Raw genomic sequence first — 18,589 nt, 5'->3', positions numbered from 1 at the left:
CTGACCAAGGAGGGAGAGGGTCTTTACCTACAGAGAACTGAACAGAACATTAAGAATGACAATTTACTTCCATCAGCCTTAGAAGGCATGGAAATTCCTCCCATATCTATAATGCAAGTGTTAGGACTAGTTCTTAAAGTTTTTTGTTTGTGTTTTCGTAAGTATTCAAGAGAGAAATTAGGACAGGCTGCTTCAGGGGCCACTAGCCAGCTGCGGTGGTGGTGGTGGTGGTGGTTGAGCTGACGACTGCAAAACAGTATAATTTTTTCCCCATTTTAGCAAGGGAGGAAGACATCTTCAGAACAAAAAATCCCCAGAAAATTCAGATGATTTTCTCCAGTGTTTGTTGTGTAGAAGTAGCGATGTCAGGTTGTAGGATTTTTCTGTAATTGGTGGCTTAAGGCTAGTGTGGAATAAAAATACAAATGTTGCAAGTGCTTGTAGGGAAAGATTTCAAGAGGCAGACTAAGCAGTCCAGGGTTGCTAAGAAAGGAACTCTGACCAAAAATGGCTGATGGAGAAAGTAGAAGAACGAAGAGTACTAGAAGTGTCATTTGAGGCTCCAGCTCTGGCATTGAAGAAGTGAAAATGCCAGAAAGACTGACTATGCAGTCATGGATTAGTAAGCTTCCACAGATGGGGTAGTGCTGTGTGGTGCAAGCAACCAAGCAGGGCTACCAAAGCTGGATGCCAAAGTTGATGAGAATTGAAGGTCAAGGATTCGATGACATCAAAGAGCTATGAGGTTAGGAGGATGAAAGGTCATCCATATGGACATCAAAACTGATAGGATGGATGGAAAATTTCAAGTGGAGAGGAAGAAGTTAACCTGGGTGACCATTTCCTTATGGACTATGCTGAATGGTCAGGATGTCCCTGGATGATAGTAAGAAGGAGTAGAGAAGAGATCAAGACGATCCGTCTCAACTCCAGAGATTAAAGTTATAGCAGAAAAACCCATCATTGTTCTCAAGGGTTAGCAAAGTTATTGTTTTGTGGGGGAAATGGAGGTTGGAGTTACCAAGGGTTTAGGAAAATGCAAACATGTGCTGAGGGGAAGGAGCACGGAGAAGTATAGGGATAAGGAGGTAGGAAGGGAAGGACCACTGGGTGGGATCTGAATCTCAGTGGAAACTGAACTGTACAGGGATGAGAAACATGAGGAAATCTTCCCTACGTTTGTAGCACTGCAACATTGCTGAGGTGCATCTGGGTGGTGCCATGTGGTACTGCCTTGTACTTTCCCACGTCTTCGCCTCCTCTTCTCTTCATGGAGACCAAATGGCTTATGTTACAGAGTCTATAAAGTTGACGACAGGCCAAATCTGAAAATGTGTAAGTTATCTGACCTGTCAAGCTTCTGAATTTGCTATGAGTTTATTTGAGTCACATCCCAGGTCCCTGACAACATGTGGGTGTGTGACTTCTGTTCTGGGTAAAATCTAGATCTATCTAGATCCTAATCTTTGGATCAAGTCAGAGCATCAGAGAGCTAGTTACCTGGGCCTCAATGTTTAGTCCCTAGACAGGCAGCTGTGAGGAGGTCTAATGGACTTTCATAAATAAAAGGGATGGAGAAAGATAACTCTGGCTGGAGTCTCAGTAGCGGAGAGGGTTTTTCTAGGACAAGAAAGGAAGGAGGAAGGGCATGAGAGAATGTTGGCTTGAACCAGACTGGTTCACAGTGGGGATAGAGAAACTAGATGGATCCAAGTAGCTTTGGAAGTGGACGGCTTGGTGATGAACTGAATGGGAATCTGAATGCACTTCCAGAAACTCTACCAATTAGAAATTCACTGGGTTCGCAAGCTTCTTTTATAAAAATGCAAATACATCTAAGAGGCTTATGACTGGGGTGAGGGTGTAATTTAGTCTGAATTAGTTCCATCAGCTTACTTTCTGCTATCACCTAGCAGAAAGTCGGTCATACTAAAGAGGTGAGTTTTACTTTGGGAAAGAATGTTTTGCATGAAGGATATAATCGTGTGTGGGACAAGAGGTGGAAGTCTCTGGAAAAACAGAAACATGGAGGAACACACAGGAGACACAGAGAGGCGATAGCAGCATTTGAGAGGACAAAGAACAAGCAAGCTGGCCTTCTCTGAACACTTGCCTGATTGCCTCGTAGAGGCCGGTCCCCAGTCTTTAACAGTGGGAATGGTCCCATTTCTTGAAGACTTATTTTAAGGAGAACATCCCTCCAGGTTATAGCAGAGGGGAGGAAAAAAATGAAAGCAACAAAAATCCTCAGATGGTATTAAGCGCTGAGAATTTCCATGTTGCTTTGTTTAAATCCAAGCTAGGCTACCCAACTCCCTGCCAATATTTCACTAACATCATCTGACAAATAGGAAGTTTTAGACCTGGGATATTAAAAACAATCACCAGTGCCACATGAGATAGTTAACTATTATTGATCAATGCTTAAAAATAATTTCAATTATGTTATTTTAAAGATACGTTTTATACTTGGTAGTAAACATCTATAATTTTTTAAAGTCCAGTCTTCTTCAGATACAACAAAAGATTAATTTTTTTTTATTGTTTTCCTTTTTCTTTGCGTACCCACATGTTATTATAAAAATGAGGACATAGATCCTGAAACATTCAAAATGCTACCTTTGCATCAAGTTCTGCATACATTTCCAGCTTCACATGAAACCTAATGCTTGGAGCTAAGATAACACTACTGGGAAGAATGAGTAATGCCCCAAAATTTGGCACACTTCTAACCAAGGCTTGTTGGTTGATGCTACTGCATATAAAAGAACAAAAACAACTCACAACCCAAGTAAAACCACTCTCTGATATTTTGTTTTGTATTCATATTTCAAATATGAGAAAGAAATCCTTTTTATCTAAAAAACAAACTTACTAAAAAGCAACAACAACAAAATAAACATTAGCCAGAAGTTTGGACCAACTAAAGTTATGAAACTTTTTTTTTTCTCCAAAAAGCAAAGCATTAAATGGCAAGGTAAAAATAAACCTCTGTGCTAGCCAGTAAAAATTCCATGGATTTATGCCTTTCCATGTGAGTCACAAGTCTAATGGCAGGTACATCCAGTCTGGCTATGGAATGGAACAGACTGTGTTCGTCTTACATGCTGTCTTCAAACACTCCTCCACCTCTGGCCCAATCTCTGTCCTGCTGCAGAAGCAGGATCCCAGCCCCCTTTAGCAGTATGATGAGCCCTCCTCTCTCAGCATTCCTGTCTCTACCTTGAGATAAAGCCTGGGACAGCATGTCTGCATGAAAAAAAAAAAAAAAAGGCACAGTGGAATCATGTCCTCTCAACATCATTAGTCCTTGCCAAACGTTGTATTTTTATAGACAAGAAAACTGAAGCACAAGTAGGCTTTAAATCTTGCTCCAAGTGGTACACTGATTAAGCGTCAGAGCTGGAATTTGTCAGGTATTCTTCTCTGAAACTGTTGGGAGACACTTCTCCGTGCATCTTTCACATTTCTATACATTTTGCAAACAGAGGCACTGACAGTCTTTGTTCTGAGCTATCTTTTCAAAGATATTTATATAGCAAATAGCCTTGAAAAATAGAGCTGGGGTCTCATTCTGGAGCAAAGAGAAGGTTTCGTCCCGTATAACAAAAATAATGTCTCTCTCTAGAGCAAAGGGCGGGCATGCTCACTGCCCATTATAAAACATCCCAACTCCCTAAGCTCAGAGCTCCTCCACTGAAACACAAACCACAAGTATACAAGTGTCACCTAGCCGGCTTCACACCACCCTGTGGGAACCCGGAATCCGTGAACCAGCGCAAATGCTGGTGGTCAGCCTGCTGCGGTTGCTGTAAATAATAAAGTCGTTTGTCTCTGACCCAGGAGTCTCATGTCTTCCGCCAGTGCCCAGGAAAGCAGTGGCAGGCTGACCTGTGAGCTTGGAAATAGGGTGAAATCTCAGACCCTTCATAGTTTTTGCCAGAAATATAAAAAAATCATAGTGATGATCACATAAAGAGAAAAGGATTAAATACTGTGAGGTCCATTGCTTGATTTTTCGCATCTAGGAGGATCCATTTACCATTGTTTGAGCATTATGTGTTAGGTATGATATATAAAGTGCTTTATTCTTCAATTCCACACACACACACACACACATAGATAGGATCTACTATGTTTTTAAAATTAAATTTATGAAATGATTTTCATCATCCTCACTTTATGGTTTAAAAAAAGCAAACAGAAAAACCAACAACCTCTGAATCACAGATCTAATAGGGGGCAGAGATAAAAAAATCTCTGGTTTCAATAATTTGTGTTTTGTCTACCTCCAAATGAAACCTCTGCCTCTCCTAAAATGGCAGAGGCCATGTTGACTTTAAATAAAATGGCTAAATTATAAGGTAGTTTGCTTAGTTTTACTATCTTACCTCTTTAGTATATATTTAGGCACCGACATGTTGGTACCTAATCTGTATCCAATATTGAATAGTTGCTATTCACAAATAGAATGTATTTAAACTTGTGAATACTGAGTTTATACCACATAGTATATATTCATAGCAACAGTCTACAACAAAAGCTATTGTTTACAAAGTTTAAATCGGAAAATAATGCCTTGGCGTTACATGCTGTCCTTTAAAGCTACACATCTAAGAAAATTATCTTCAGCTAAAGAGGAATAACATGATAGAAGAAATAATTTTATTTAAGAGGCTGTATATTCCACAAAATTATCCTGTTAGTCACAGAGCTAAATAGAAAATTAAAACACTAGACAGAGAGTGGTGAAAGGACGACCTATGTCTAGAGCCTATAGATGTTCTTGGGGAAAAAATATTTAAAGCAAAAGAAGACAGTTAAAAACTTCCTGATTGTATGTGAGCAGAATATAAAATAGGAACTTATGTGAGAGTTCTCTGAGGAGCATTTCTAAAGTGATAATCCAGGGGAACCTGGGTGGCACTGTTGGTTAGGCGGCCAGCTCTTGGTTTGGGCTCAGGTAGGGATCTCAGGGTGGCTAGGTCAAGCCCCAGGTCAGATCAGGCTCCACGCTCAGCCTGGAGTCTGTTTGGATTTCTCTCTCTCTCTCTCTTCCTGCTCCCTCTCTTAAAAAAATCTTTAAAAAAAAGTGATAATCTATTTCTGGATATAAATGAGCTTTTATTCCTATGAGTCTACATGTCTGCTAACTCTAATGCTAAAGAAACAAAATGTTTTGAATCCATCGTTTTGAGATGTAATTAGCAACAAAAAATATGCAGGTTCCATCCAAAATGTAAACAAATCTTTTTTTCAAATTGCCTAAAGTATTCTTAGATACCTATTAATAATATATTAATGGAAATGATTATTTTACTCGGATCTCACAAAAACATACTTTTTTATAAAGTAAAAAAAACAAACAAAAAACAAAAAAAAAACCTACCCAGCTGAAGTTTATAGAAACAAAAACAAAACAAAACTTAGGGATTATGGAGTCAAGTTACACCTGCCATATAAAAACATTAACTGTAGAACCAAGGTTACACAGCTATTTTTTTTTTAAGATTTATTTTTTTATTTACTTGTGATAGACACACAGAGAGAGAGGCAGAGACACAGGAGGAGGGAGAAGCAGGCTCCATGCCAGGAGCCCGACCTGGGACTCGATCCGGGGACTCCAGATCACGCCCTGGACCAAAGGCAGGCGCTGAGCCACCCAGGGATCCCCTACATAGCTATTTTTTATCTTAGATGAACACCTTAGGTTGAAAGTTGAGTTGTTGATTCATTTTTATTTTATTTTAATCCTTGATAAATGGCAGTAGTCTTCACAGTGGGACATGCCAAGGTGGTGTATGTTTTGTGTGGAAGCTGAAAACCCATGGAAAACCCCATGGGGTATCTTGATCCCACTAGGACACAAATTAAATTTTTAAAAACAGAATTGAAGCTCTCTAGATCTAAATTGTAATTATATAGTGAAATACTTTCTAGGGGCATAAGCTGTTCAACATTAAATGGATTTTAACCAAGAAATTTGAGGAATCTTTCACTCATGGCTTTTAGAGTAAGCTATAATTTGATCTATGAAGACTCGCAGACCATCTGATTTTTTTCTTCTGGGAATCGATGAGAAAATGAGATGTTAATTTTTGTCCCAAATTTCTAATGTCAAGACGTGGAAGTTACTCATTCAGTATCCTATCTGAAACATACAAAATTTTTTGAGGGAATTTTTTAAGCAGAAGCAAATCTGTTAATATCAGAACTACCTAGTCATGAAAAAAATTTTTCTAAACCTTGTTTTAAGTAATTAAGGAGTATTTTAGTAAGTATAATAACTGCTTATAAAATAAAACAGAAACTATTTTAAAGACAAATGCAAAGGAAAAAGGGAATATTCACCTAGAAAGTTAGGATGCAAAAGTAAAAGAAAGAATACCAATGTTATGCTTGTATTCCTTTTTATCAGGGTCTCCCCATGGGCAAAACCTTGTGGATTCTGAAAGATTTGTAATTGTGGAATGATAGACGGAGGAGCTAAATATGCAGGTCTGAGATCTCATTATTCCGTATCTGGTGAAGCGGCCTACATATCTTACATGTTTATGCATAAGGAAGCAAACTAAAGATTACCTGGAAATCTCCTAATTATTTGACATAATCCTTCTTTTCTGCAAAGCTGATGCTGTATTTCTGGTAATATGTTTACCTGAAAGGAATGAGAAAGATTCTAGTGAGTTAGGCATTCATAAATCCTAAAGCACAGGAAATGCAAAAACCCACAGAGTTATAGTTATGAACTATTGTCTACCTCGTCCACACCCTACCTTCAAATCTCTGCAAGTCAACGTTCAAATCCAGAATAATAAAGTGGTTTCTTTGATAATATAAAACAAAAACTTGCCCTTGGAAATCTTTAAAATATTTGGGAACACTTCTGAAAACCTTGATATATTTCAAAGCCATGATAAGTGCTAAAACTAAAAGGAAATACTAATGTCCTTATGGCAAATAGAGTGACACAAATAACTTGACAGTGGCCAAGTTTGCTTTTTTCAGAAAATGGCACTACCAAACTCTGAAGATCCAAAAGCACTCAGTGATTTGAATCACAGACATTTAGTGGAAATTCAGTGCTAATCCTGTTTCAAACTTTTATAGACTTCACTTCACATTGAAGGGCATGATTGCTTCCAGATATAAAATCCAGTCACCGCAAAACTGTATTCTCACAAAAATTTGTTCACAGAAAGCTTCATAGAAGTTATCATAAATTCAAATATATGTTTTACCTTATAAAGAAAAGAGACACAAACAAGCTCAATTCTCTCCTTCTCTTCTGAATTTACAGACTGATTATCGAGCTGTTTTCAACTAAATTCCGAGAAGAAAGCCCCAAATGGCAAAGCCTTGTTACAACCAACAGAAAGAGATTGCGGTAAATTAGTTTGAAAATCAGATTCACTTTTGAGAAATTGGTGATTGCTTTTAAATTAACTCACTCTAAGCTTATCAAGTATTGTAGTTTCTTCACTGTGTCCTACTGACGAGTCCTATTAGAAAAGAACCTAGCTGCACTTGAAGAGAGAACCGGAAACACGGGTTACACTTCCACAGAGGACATTTAACAGAATCATAACCCTGAGCACGTCACTTTGCTTCTCCTTGTAGAGCTTTTGGCCTCTGAGTTTCCCTGCTTCTGTAAGGTTTTTATCGATTCAGTAATTCAATCATCAGTGGTAGTTTTTTACAAAACGATTCGCTTAAAATGCTTTGAAACAACGTGTTGATTAAACATTCTCCAACCCTTGTTCACTCCACTCATTTAGTTGGCAAACAGTCAACTTTCAGCCCACGTTGTGAATGAATGAAGTGGGGGCTTGAGCAGAACCAGCTCCTGTGAATCTGTGTGAGCCACACTGTTAAACGCTCAAGGTTGAAGGTCTCCAAAGATACCAGAGTCCGAGGAACATTCCTCTGGCCCTGGGAGTGCAAAGGCTGTAAGTGTGGTACACGTTAGACTTTTAAGGGGTCTACATTTCTCAAATGCAAACATGAGAAAGTTCAGAGACTAAAAGTAAAAAAAACAAAGAATTTTCAGAAGGTCCTTAAGTTTACAATTCAGACTTCCTAAGAATGGCTGGAGGGAAGAGAGGATATGGCAAAAGTATAGAGAAACTTCAATAAAAGCTTTTTTTTTTTTTTTTTCAAAAGGATAATATACAAAGACTCTTTCTAAATTAGATTGTTGGAATGCCTGGGTGGCTTAGCAGTTAAAGCATTTGCCTTTGGCTCAGGTCGTGATCCTAGAGTCCCGGGATCGAGTCCCATGTCGGGCTCCCTGCATGGAGCCTGCTTCTCCCTCTGCCTGTGTCTCTGCCTCTCTCTCTCTGTGTGTCTCTCATGAATAACTAAATAAAATCTTTTTAAAAATCTTTAAAAAAAATAAGTAAATTATATTGTCAAAAGCTTTAAAAGTCAATAAACCTGAACCATTTCCTCTTTCACCGGGCAAAATCACTCAGTTGCTACTGACTACATAGAAACTTTAATAGAAGGACTCAGAATGAAGAGTAGCATGAGGTAAGTATCATTAAAGGCTATGTGGTGATGAGGTCCAGTTTAAACCTTCCTCCTGCTTTTTGAAGAGTTCAGAGCCAATGTGCTGTTACAGCAGGTGCTTAGAGCATCCTGGATGAGCTGTCTCATCCTAGACAAAGGAATGGAAGAGGCCTGGCCAAATGAATAATCGTGACTTAACTCATGGGACAGAGGACCTTGTAAAGGTGCTGCAAAGATAGAGTACAGCTTGCACAGATTTCAGCAGAAGTGTCGGTCACTGTATCTCATTGGAGAGGTGACTTTCTATATGAGACCTGAGGTCAGAAGAAAAAACTGACTCAGAATCAGAAAGCAGAGCCAAGCCAAGGGAAGCAACTGCTCTCAGGCTTCCGCCTTCCGCTTTTCCATCCCCCACTCAGTGACCTCTTCCCCTGTTCCTTCCTCCAAAGCACATCTTTGGAATTCACAGAGTCTCCGCAGATGACATAACCAAGGTGACACGTGACACAAGAAATATCATTTCCATTCTACTCTGTAACAGAGCACCAGACTAAGCAGTTAAACTGAATAACTTGGCACAAAGAAACATATTCAAGGGCTGTGGGTCATACAGCCATAGCAAGTCAGCTATATTACGTGTATTTTCCATCTATTCTCATCATTAAACCTAATAAAGCTCTTCCGTAAGCTAATATAAGATAACATTATTGCTTTTTACTCTTATTTTTGTGTACATCATAAAATACATGAGATTTGCATCATTATCAAAAGGAACGTATTCAAAGAAGTTTTCAGGTAGTTTTAAGGTTCACAGCAAAATTGAGCAGAAGGTACAGAGATTTCCCACATACCCATTGCCCCTACACATGCACAACCTCCCCCATAAACAACACCCCCCCCCAGAGTGCTCCTTTTTTTATACCTAAAGAATCTACGACACATCATTATCACCCAAATAATTATTTTCAATATATAATGATTTCATATTGGGTTTGAACAGTTTACATACACATATGCAAATGTGTATATTTTATAGAAGCTGCTGTTTTTCTTTTTCTTCTTTTTTTTTTTTGAAGCTGCTGTTTTTCTTGGCATAAAACCTTTTATATCTTTGAAAAGATTAGAATGCATATGAAAAATGATAATAATGGTGGAGCCCTGGGATATTTCTGAGATCAAATTGAGAAAAAGGAAATGTACGTTTAGACAGATTTTAATCCCAGGGCACCTGGGTGGCTCAGTCGATTGTCTGCCTTCGGCTCAGGTCATGATCCCAGGGTCTTTGGATCAAGCCCCCGCATCGGGCTCTCTGCTCAGCGAAGGCCTGCTTCCCCTCTGTCTGCAGTTCTATCTACTTGTCTCTCTCTCTCTCTCTCTGTCAAATAAATAGATAAAATCTTAAAATAAGAGAGGGCAGCTCAGCTTTGAAAAAAAAAAAAGGAAGAAAGAAAGATTTCAGTCCCCACATACCTTCCACAATCCTAACCTGAAGGTCATCTACATCTAAATTGTTCCTATTACATATTATCAGAAGCAAAAGTAAAACATCCTTCTTATTTGGAGATTTTTGTTCATTAATAGGAACAACAGTATATAATTTTAAACATTCAGTAAGTGTTTATAAATGAAAAGTAATACTAGTGTAATACCAATAACTCATTAAGGAGAGTAGACGTTGGAATTTGGACTACTTATAAAGTGTAAGAAAGCACTTGGGGAAAAAATTGGGAGGGCTCACGCAAAGTGACACACACTTCACACTGTATCTTAAGGGACTTCTTTTTTTTCATTAGATTGTTACACACATTCTATTCTTTACTTTATCAAAACTCAGGTGTTCTCCAAAAGCTGTTCAGTATCCTCCACAAGGACGAGAATTAATGACAAGAAGAGTCATTATCTCCTTGTCTCTCCCGTGCAATTATCATTCCATCAAATTCACCTGAAAATGTGCTCAAATGCTTTATAATAAGAGCCATTTCAGTGGTTCTCAGTGCTCCAAGTACTAAAAACAGCATCCTGGTTTTAGGGACTGCTAATCCTACAAACATTTAGAGCTAGAAATGAATCCCTCTGCTCTTGAAACATTAGAGCCTTTCTGTTAAAGGTGAAATAGAGCCCCAGTTACTAAACTTAGTGTTACCCCAAATAGTGGACCTCACTTCACTTTCAGCATCACAGGGACCAACAGTTTTAAAATCATGTTCCTCTCCTTCTGACTAGAGAGACTCCAGGCCATTCATTTTTTCATAACAAATCTTAAGATCACTTTCGTTAAGTGCTTAAATTCCAAAGCTCTGATGGGATGAGTAACCCTAATTTGAGCAGGAGCCCTTTCTTTGTTCATCTCAGAATCCCCAACAAATTGGAAGCAACTTCTGTTTTGAATATTTATGTTGACATAAATAAGTCATGGTTCATAAAGCTTCAAATTATTCATGCTCCAACGTGACAGTTATCTAATATGAAGCATTTAGAACTAATGCATTCTTTAAGAGTATTCATTAGCATAGTCTGTAAATGCAGTCGGTCCTAAATATTTATCCAGAAGAGGTTTATAGTGATGTGGTTAGGAAAACAAAATTTGGAGCCAAACTGCCCGAGTTTGAATCCTGGTTGCCTCATTTATTAGCAATGAGAACTCGGGCAATTCTCTGAATTTTTCTGCACGTCAATCTCCTCGTAGGTAAAGAATGGGCAAAAATAAACATGTGAGGCTTAGAGTGATGCGTGGCACCAACAGGAGGCCTTGGCAAGAGATGGATGGGTAGGAGTAAAGAGAGCACTTAGCTCCCTGGCTTCCTCTCTGCAGGGCTATGATTTGGCAATGGCACCCCCAACCCTCGCTCCTTTGCAGCCCCTTCCCAGTGAGGCCTCTTTCCTGGCCTCAGTTCTCATTAAGTTTTACAAACCACTCCTTCTACATACCCTTCCTCAGACCAAGGGTAGTGAAATCTTACGAGGCTGCTGATCCCTGGTGCCTCTAATCCTTTTCTCTCCCTAATTTTTAAAATTAGATTGTCCCTAATTTCATTTCTCTTATTTTGTCAGAACCGCAATAAAAAGCTCCTTCATTGGTTTCTCTTCAGTTAAATCCTTTCAAATACGGCAGTGAAACGCCGGGACACCTGCACCCCAATGTTCACAGCAGCAATGTCCACAATAGCCACACTGTGGAGGGAGCCTCGGTGTCCATCGAAAGATGATGGATAGAGAAGCTGTGGTCTATGGATACAATGGGATATTCCTCAGCCCTTAGAAACGACAAATACCCACCCTTTGCTTCGACGTGGATGGACCTGGAGGGTATTATGCTGAGTGAAGTAAGTCAATCAGAGAAGGACAAACATTATATGGTCTCATTCATTTGGGGGATATTAAAAATAGTGAAAGGGAATAAAGAGGAAGGAGAAAAAATGAGTGGGAAATATCAGGGAGGGAGACAGAACCTGAGAGACTCCTAACTCTGGGAAACAAACTGGGGGGGTACAAGGGGATCTGGGTGGGGGGTGGGGGTGACTGGGTGATGGGCACTGAGGGGGGCACTTGATGGAATGAGCACTGGGTGTTATTCTATATGTTGGCAAATTGAACACCAATAAAAAATAAATTTATTAAATAAATAAATAAATAAATAAATAAAGTTCCTTCCAATAAACATACATTTTTCAAACCAAAAAAAAAAAAAAATATATATATATATATATATGGCATTTGTCTCCTGCCTGGAGGTTGACTGATGTTCACAGGGAAGACCGTAGACTTTATCTCACGGTTGGTGTAAAGCTATTCAAAGGTTAAGTGCACGAGCAACCGGGTTAGTTCAGCACTTTAATATTTCTCATCCTGACAACCGTGGGCAGGGTGGATTTCAGGGACAAAGCACTTGCTTCAGAAAAAGCAGTGAGGAGGATTCTACGACGACCCTGGTGAGAAAAGGTGATTGGCCAGGATAGAGGCAGCGAGTAGGGATACTTGAGAAATAAAATACTTGAGATGTACTTAAAGTTCCGTAGTAGTGGTGATTGGTGGAACGCAGGTGACACGCGAGAGGAGGGAATCAGAGGTGAAGGCCGGCTTCCTACCGTAGGGAGTGACGTTGTGGTTGATCATGCTCGTGACCAATAGAACAGGAGTCCTGCAGAGCTACTGAATGCAAGAGTAGCAGTGACTTACGAGGGAACGTACGAGCTATTTTTCTCCCTGTTGATTTGGGGCGTCTGTGTGACGCGAAGGTGATATTTAATAGGCAGTTATACATGTGCGCCTGGAGACTGGGAAGAAGCCTGAATTTTAGATGTACCTTTGGGAATCCTCAATCGCCTTGGGAATGGTGTTGAGGAACACAGGCATCTAAAGTATGAGCAGAGGAAAGGTGGCTATGAAGAAAACAGAGAAGGAATGGCCAGAGATGGACAAGAAGAAAAAAAGATGATGTGCTCAACCCAAAGGCCAAGGAAGTCAAGAGCTACCAGGAGGAAGGAGACACCAAGATTATCAACTGCAGAAATACCAAGTAATCAGTGTAGCTACTACAATGCTATTTCACTACTGAGAAATAACTAGCAGCTCTGATGCTTTTCTCACATTAAAAAAAATATTATGGGCCAAGAAATGCTGGTGTTAATATCCAAAAAGCCATTAAAGTCTGCAAACATTTCGAAAAGGATATTTACCTTTTGATGTAAACCTAAAAGGCACATGTCTTCCTTGGATATGCAAGGTTTTCCACCAGCTTTCCTAGAAGACAGGCAAATGAGGAGATCCCAAGAGCCCAAATCACCTAATAGCAAAAGAATATTGAAAAATAAATAATTTTTATCAGATTTTTGAAGGCACCATTCTTAGACTTAAAAATTTTATTATTTAAATCCTAAAACACAAATGATTCTGAACATATTTAAGTCAATATTTGAAGTAACTTAAATGCAACTTTTCTAATGTAGAAATATTTTTATATTTATTATTATATCAAGGAAAATTCACTTATCTAAAGTGATGTCATAAAACTAAAAGACTAGAGGTTAAATGTTTTAAGTCACTAACTTTGTACATTTATGAAGTCTTATTTGGAGATTTGGAGGAAAGAGGATTATAAAGTCTCTTAAGATAGAGGCTGGTTCCAAAATCAAATAATGATAAGAAGTCAAAACACCAAATATTTTGTTCTGGACTTTGGTATCACCGTTACTTTTCACAAAACTTAAACATCGGATATCCCTTTATAAGATTTCTTACAAAGAAAAAGTTGTTGTCAGCAGAAAATAAAATTCAATGAAAATTTTAAAAAATAGGTTTTGTCTAAAAGGAATTTGTGGTCTAGTTATAGATAGCAAAGCTGAGGTCAAAATACAGAGTATAACATGGGCCGAAGGAAATGATATTTCAGCTATTTACCAAGGACAAAGCTCTTTGCCAATAAATCCTAGTAACTTGCCAAAATAATCTCAGAAGAGTACATTCTTGCATAATACTTGGACATTTGAAAATTAACATGTGTTATACGTTTATTTTCCCTTACTGTCTTTGATTTATTTATGTAGGTTTTTATCAACATGTCTTGCATGTAATTGGTACTTGAAAAATATTTGTTAAATGAGGGGCGCCTGGTGGCCCAGTCGGTTAAGCGTCTGCCTTCGGCTCAGGTCATGATTTCGGGATCCTGGGACTGGCATCGGGCTCCCTCTCGGCGGGGAGTCTGCTCTTCCCCCTCCGTCTGCCCCTCTGCTACCCTCCCCCCAGCTGCTGGTGTGTGTGTGTGTGTGTTCACGCTCTCTCAAATAAATAAATAAAATCTTTTAAAAAATTGTTAAATGAATGAACAACCAGCCCGTGATAGGGCAGTAAACATGTTGCTTCAGACGATATAGAAATAGGTATCTCAGCAATAACCTGCAAACACTACATCATGTACAAAAGGATTGATATTACTTGGGAACTCTCCCCATCTTGGGTGGAAATCTACTTTTAAAAAATTAAGCGATTTCTGTCCAGATGGCCTCTCCTGTTGATCAGTCCTAAAATAATGTTCCTGCGGTAACTATTCGTGCCAGACCTCATCAGTCATCTTTCATTAGGTACTAGTGGCTTCTAAAAAGCTAGGAAACAACCAAATTCTGTCTTTTTTATGGTTTCCCAAAAGAATTTCTCACTTGAACACGTAACGCTTTCAAAGAAGGGCTTTCCAGGGGGCGGGAAAGATTGATAATGAAGAGTGATCTACGACCATCAGGAATGAAATGCCACTGTGCACCCACCACGTCCTTTACGTCTTGACAAGCTCTGTGCTCTCTGGCTCTTTGGAATGACCCTGTTCCTCGAAGAGAAACCCTCTGCCAAACTAAAGGATCCAGAGAACTGAACTCAGTTAACACGGGAGCTCCCATCCCAGGGCTTTTCTGTTTGCCTCATAGATCTCAAGAGGCTGGAATATAGCACAATAGTCCAAGGGGACCCGGAAAGATGCTGCAGGCAATTTAGGGGCGGGAGAAAGTTCTGCCTGTATTAGCCACCAGGCCTTGGCGGGAAGGTCTACGCTGTCTCATGCATCCTCACGTTGAAGGAGACTCCGAAGGATTTCCTAAAGCCCACACCAAATATTCTATGATGATTCCACGACTTTATTGAAAATGTGCACCTGGCACTTTCAGCCAAAACTTTTGATATGAAGTCAAAAGGGAAAACACAAAGATGGCTGCATTTGGCATTATTTCTAGCCCAAGACACACTAGAACTCTAGAAGAAACCTCCTGACATAACATCCTCAACCAAGTATTTTAAGAAGATAAGGATATGCAAAGAGAGGCTTTCAAATCGTGGACTAGATTGTTTGGGCATTAAAAATACAGTAGCGGGGGGCACCTGGGAGGCTCCGTCAGTTAAGGTCGGCCTTGGGCTCAGGTCACGATCCGGGAGTCCTGGGTTCGAGCCCGGCTCCGGCTCCCTGCATGGAGCGTCTGCCTTGGGCCCAGGGCATGACCCCGGGGTCCCGGGATCGAGTCCCACGTCGGGCTCCCTGCATGGAGCCTGCTTCTTCCTCTGCCTGGGTCTCTGCCTCTCTCTCTCTCTCACTCTCTCTCTGTCTCTCAAATAATAGAATCTTTTAAAAAAGACACAGTAGGTTTTATATTTCTTCAAGGCTGACACATGCCCCCCCTCACTACCCAAGGCATACACACAATTTCTCAATTTGATTACAATATATATATCTAAGCCATAAATGTTTAAAACTGGAAGATACGTTTAAATAATGCAAAGCACTTAATTTATTAAGAACGTCCTATGAGCAGGACATTGCACTAGAATTATGAATGTAAATAGCAAAAAAAAAAAAAGAGAGAGAGAAAGTACAGTCACCGCCTTCAACCATCTGTGGGGGATATGAACATTAAAAAGAATTTAGGATAACTTATAAAGTGCCATACAGGTTTTTGACATTCATAAGGGACACCACATACCTCTCAAAAATATTTAACAGATATTTTAAATTTAAAATTAATATCTCAAAAATACTTTAGAGCACAATAAATTTACCCTTAAAATTCAAGTAAAATATAGCCAAGAATCTCAAGACTGCCTCCACAGTCTGAAAAATGCTGATTGTTTCCATTCAAAATTCCTATTTAGCCCCTTTTAAAAGAAAAAGCTTCATTTGTTTTATGAGTGGCACCATGTATCCAAACTTGGTTTAAAAAAATCCCAAAAGCCACACTGAAGTTTAGAAACCAGGCAGAGGGGGATCCCTGGGTGGCTCAGCAGGTGAGCATCTGCCTTCAGCCCAGGGTCCTGGGATGGAGTCCCGCATCAGGCTCCCCACGGGGAGCCTGCTTCTCCCCCTGCCTGTGTCTCTGCCTCTCTGTGTGTCTCTCATAAATAAATAAATACAATCTAAAAAAAAAAGAAAAGAAAAGAAAAAGAAACCGGCAGAGAAAAAAGCACATTCACTAGCTAAGTAAATCACATTCAGAAGTCAACATTGGAGCTTTTGGGAGACAAATATGTGCCTCAGCAACATTACAGGTTGCTGAATATCGCGGAGCTGTGGGGCCACGCTCAGGAGCTGCAAGCGAGCCGAGCCGTGAGTAGGCCAAGGCCCAGGTGCACAGCAGGGACTGCAGGCTGAGGGGCCCCCCGGAGAGATCAAGCCTGCATGTGGGGTGGTGCGTTTGGCCTGCACGATTTTTGTTTTGTTTTTGTTTTAAATTTTAACTATTTGCCAAAATGCGAATGTCAGTGTAATTCACACCAAGACCCAGATTCCTGCTTTCATTTGAAAACTCGGAGGCTGTGGTCATACTGGGTCCCCTGATGGGAGCCGAGGACAGCCTCCCACATTCCCTCCACCTGGCCATGTGGCCTGGCCTGGCCCCCCTGCCTGGCTCTGCCTCCCAGGGGAACGGTCGGGACCCCATGTAAAACACTGGGTGTCAGTTTTGCATGAATTGCTCATTCAGCAAGATGATGTTCCACGCTTTAGCTTTCAAATGAATTAGAGTCGTTCATTAGGTAAATTGGCCTTGTTAAGAGGCCAGCAGGCAAATTGATATTTGGTCAGTTGGTCTTCAAAGGATGTCTGAACACACCCTTTGATCTTCAGATCGGGCCACGCTCTCCTGCAAGGTTGAGTAAGGTCATTTCAACTCCAGAGACGTTTTATTGGCTGTTAAAGTTGGTGAGGACTGAAGTGTGGTCTCTTAGACTGGAAAAATCAGGAGTAGCCTGTGGACGTCCTTTTGACTTAGGTCTTTTCTCTCCAGTTGGACTGGAAGAGTGACCCGCGTACCACTCCGAGGTGGGCCAGCTCTCATGTCTCCCCCACAGTTTCTCTTTGGACCCTTTATGACCTTCAGCCTGTCTCAGGGCTGTCACCATAGTTATAAGTTGCCTAGGACTTTTTTTTTTTTTTTTTTTTTTTTTGAGGCACCTGGAGTGTGTTGGCCTTCCTCAGTGTTTCTTCTTCCCTGGTTGACATTATCAGAGTGTAAGAGCTAAGAGGTCAGACTTGGATTTGGGGAAAAAAATAACCAGACAAAGCCACCCTTGGCCGAATTGGACAGTGGTTTCTTAGATTTTCCTGGCAGAGGGAAAAGGAGACCTTTCAATGGTTCAGCCCAGCTCCCTACAATATTGCACCAGGATCTGAGTGCCAAATCCACACTAATAAATAAACAATAGTACTAGTAGTAGCAGTGATGATATCAACAGTAAATCTTTCTTGAGCCCTTACAGGAAGCCCGGTACTATTCCAAGTATTTGTATTAATTCATTTATTCCACACCATAGCCTCCTGGATATGATCATTCTCTTTTTGAAAAGCACAGTCAGGTTAAATAACCTGTTCAAGGTCAGCCATCTAGTTAGTGGTAGGAAGAAAATTTGAACACAGGACGTTTAGCTCCAGGGGCCGCATTCGTGGCCGTGACATCATTATCCCTTCAGAAACCACAGAGGCAATAGAGAAATTCAGCTTTTGCTACCTCCCGTGTTTTAACTTACGCAGAACTTCCAACAACCCTATGGGGTAGACACAATTATTCTACACACTCTACAAGAGAGGAACCTGAGACAAAGAGGAATTAGATAGCTTTGGTATTTTTCCAACTACTCTCCAGCACAGCCATGTCCTTTGGGGCCTTAGAGGCAAAAAGGACTGTCTGTAACAGGTACCCCGGGCATTCATAGACCCTCACCTAGTGCCCCAAAGCATTCTTAGCTACCATTGGTAATTTAAGTAAAATGTTTATCTGTAGAAGGAGGGAGCACTCAACCGCACATATACTCAGGAACTATAAATATTAACCTGGCCTCCACCTACTTTTGAAAAGAAATCTCTAAAAGTTTCTTAGATTTTTTTTTTTTTTGATGGTTAAAATGATTTCTTTCCCTGTCACAAAGAAACCAGAGTGAGACTAACTCCCACATTGGACTTGCCAAGCCCATAAATAGAGAGGTCATAGGACATTGTTCTAGGAAAACAGGATGTGGATGTTCTGTTCTTCATCTCAAAATTACAAAAACATGAAAAACCTATATGGGCTCCTCCCCATAATCTGTGGAACAAAATTGCTGATAACACCAC

The 18,589-nt window shown here is 40.1% G+C and overlaps 1 protein-coding gene across 1 annotated transcript in view; it reads right to left on the bottom strand.

Moving 5' to 3' along the window:
- Positions 1–18,589, bottom strand: part of CPED1 (cadherin like and PC-esterase domain containing 1) — a 261,375-nt gene that overhangs the window by 194,468 nt on the left and 48,318 nt on the right. Inside the window, exons 3-4 of the mRNA XM_038557483.1 lie at positions 13,188–13,294; positions 6,583–6,658 (exon numbers count right to left, since the gene is read on the bottom strand). Coding sequence (XP_038413411.1) covers positions 6,583–6,658; positions 13,188–13,294 — 183 coding nt within the window. The remainder of the gene's footprint in view (positions 1–6,582; positions 6,659–13,187; positions 13,295–18,589) is intronic.

Source organism: Canis lupus, chromosome 14 (assembly GCF_011100685.1).
Source record: "Canis lupus familiaris isolate Mischka breed German Shepherd chromosome 14, alternate assembly UU_Cfam_GSD_1.0, whole genome shotgun sequence".
Taxonomy (NCBI): domain Eukaryota; kingdom Metazoa; phylum Chordata; class Mammalia; order Carnivora; family Canidae; genus Canis; species Canis lupus.
This window is presented reverse-complemented; position numbering and strand designations above follow the sequence as displayed.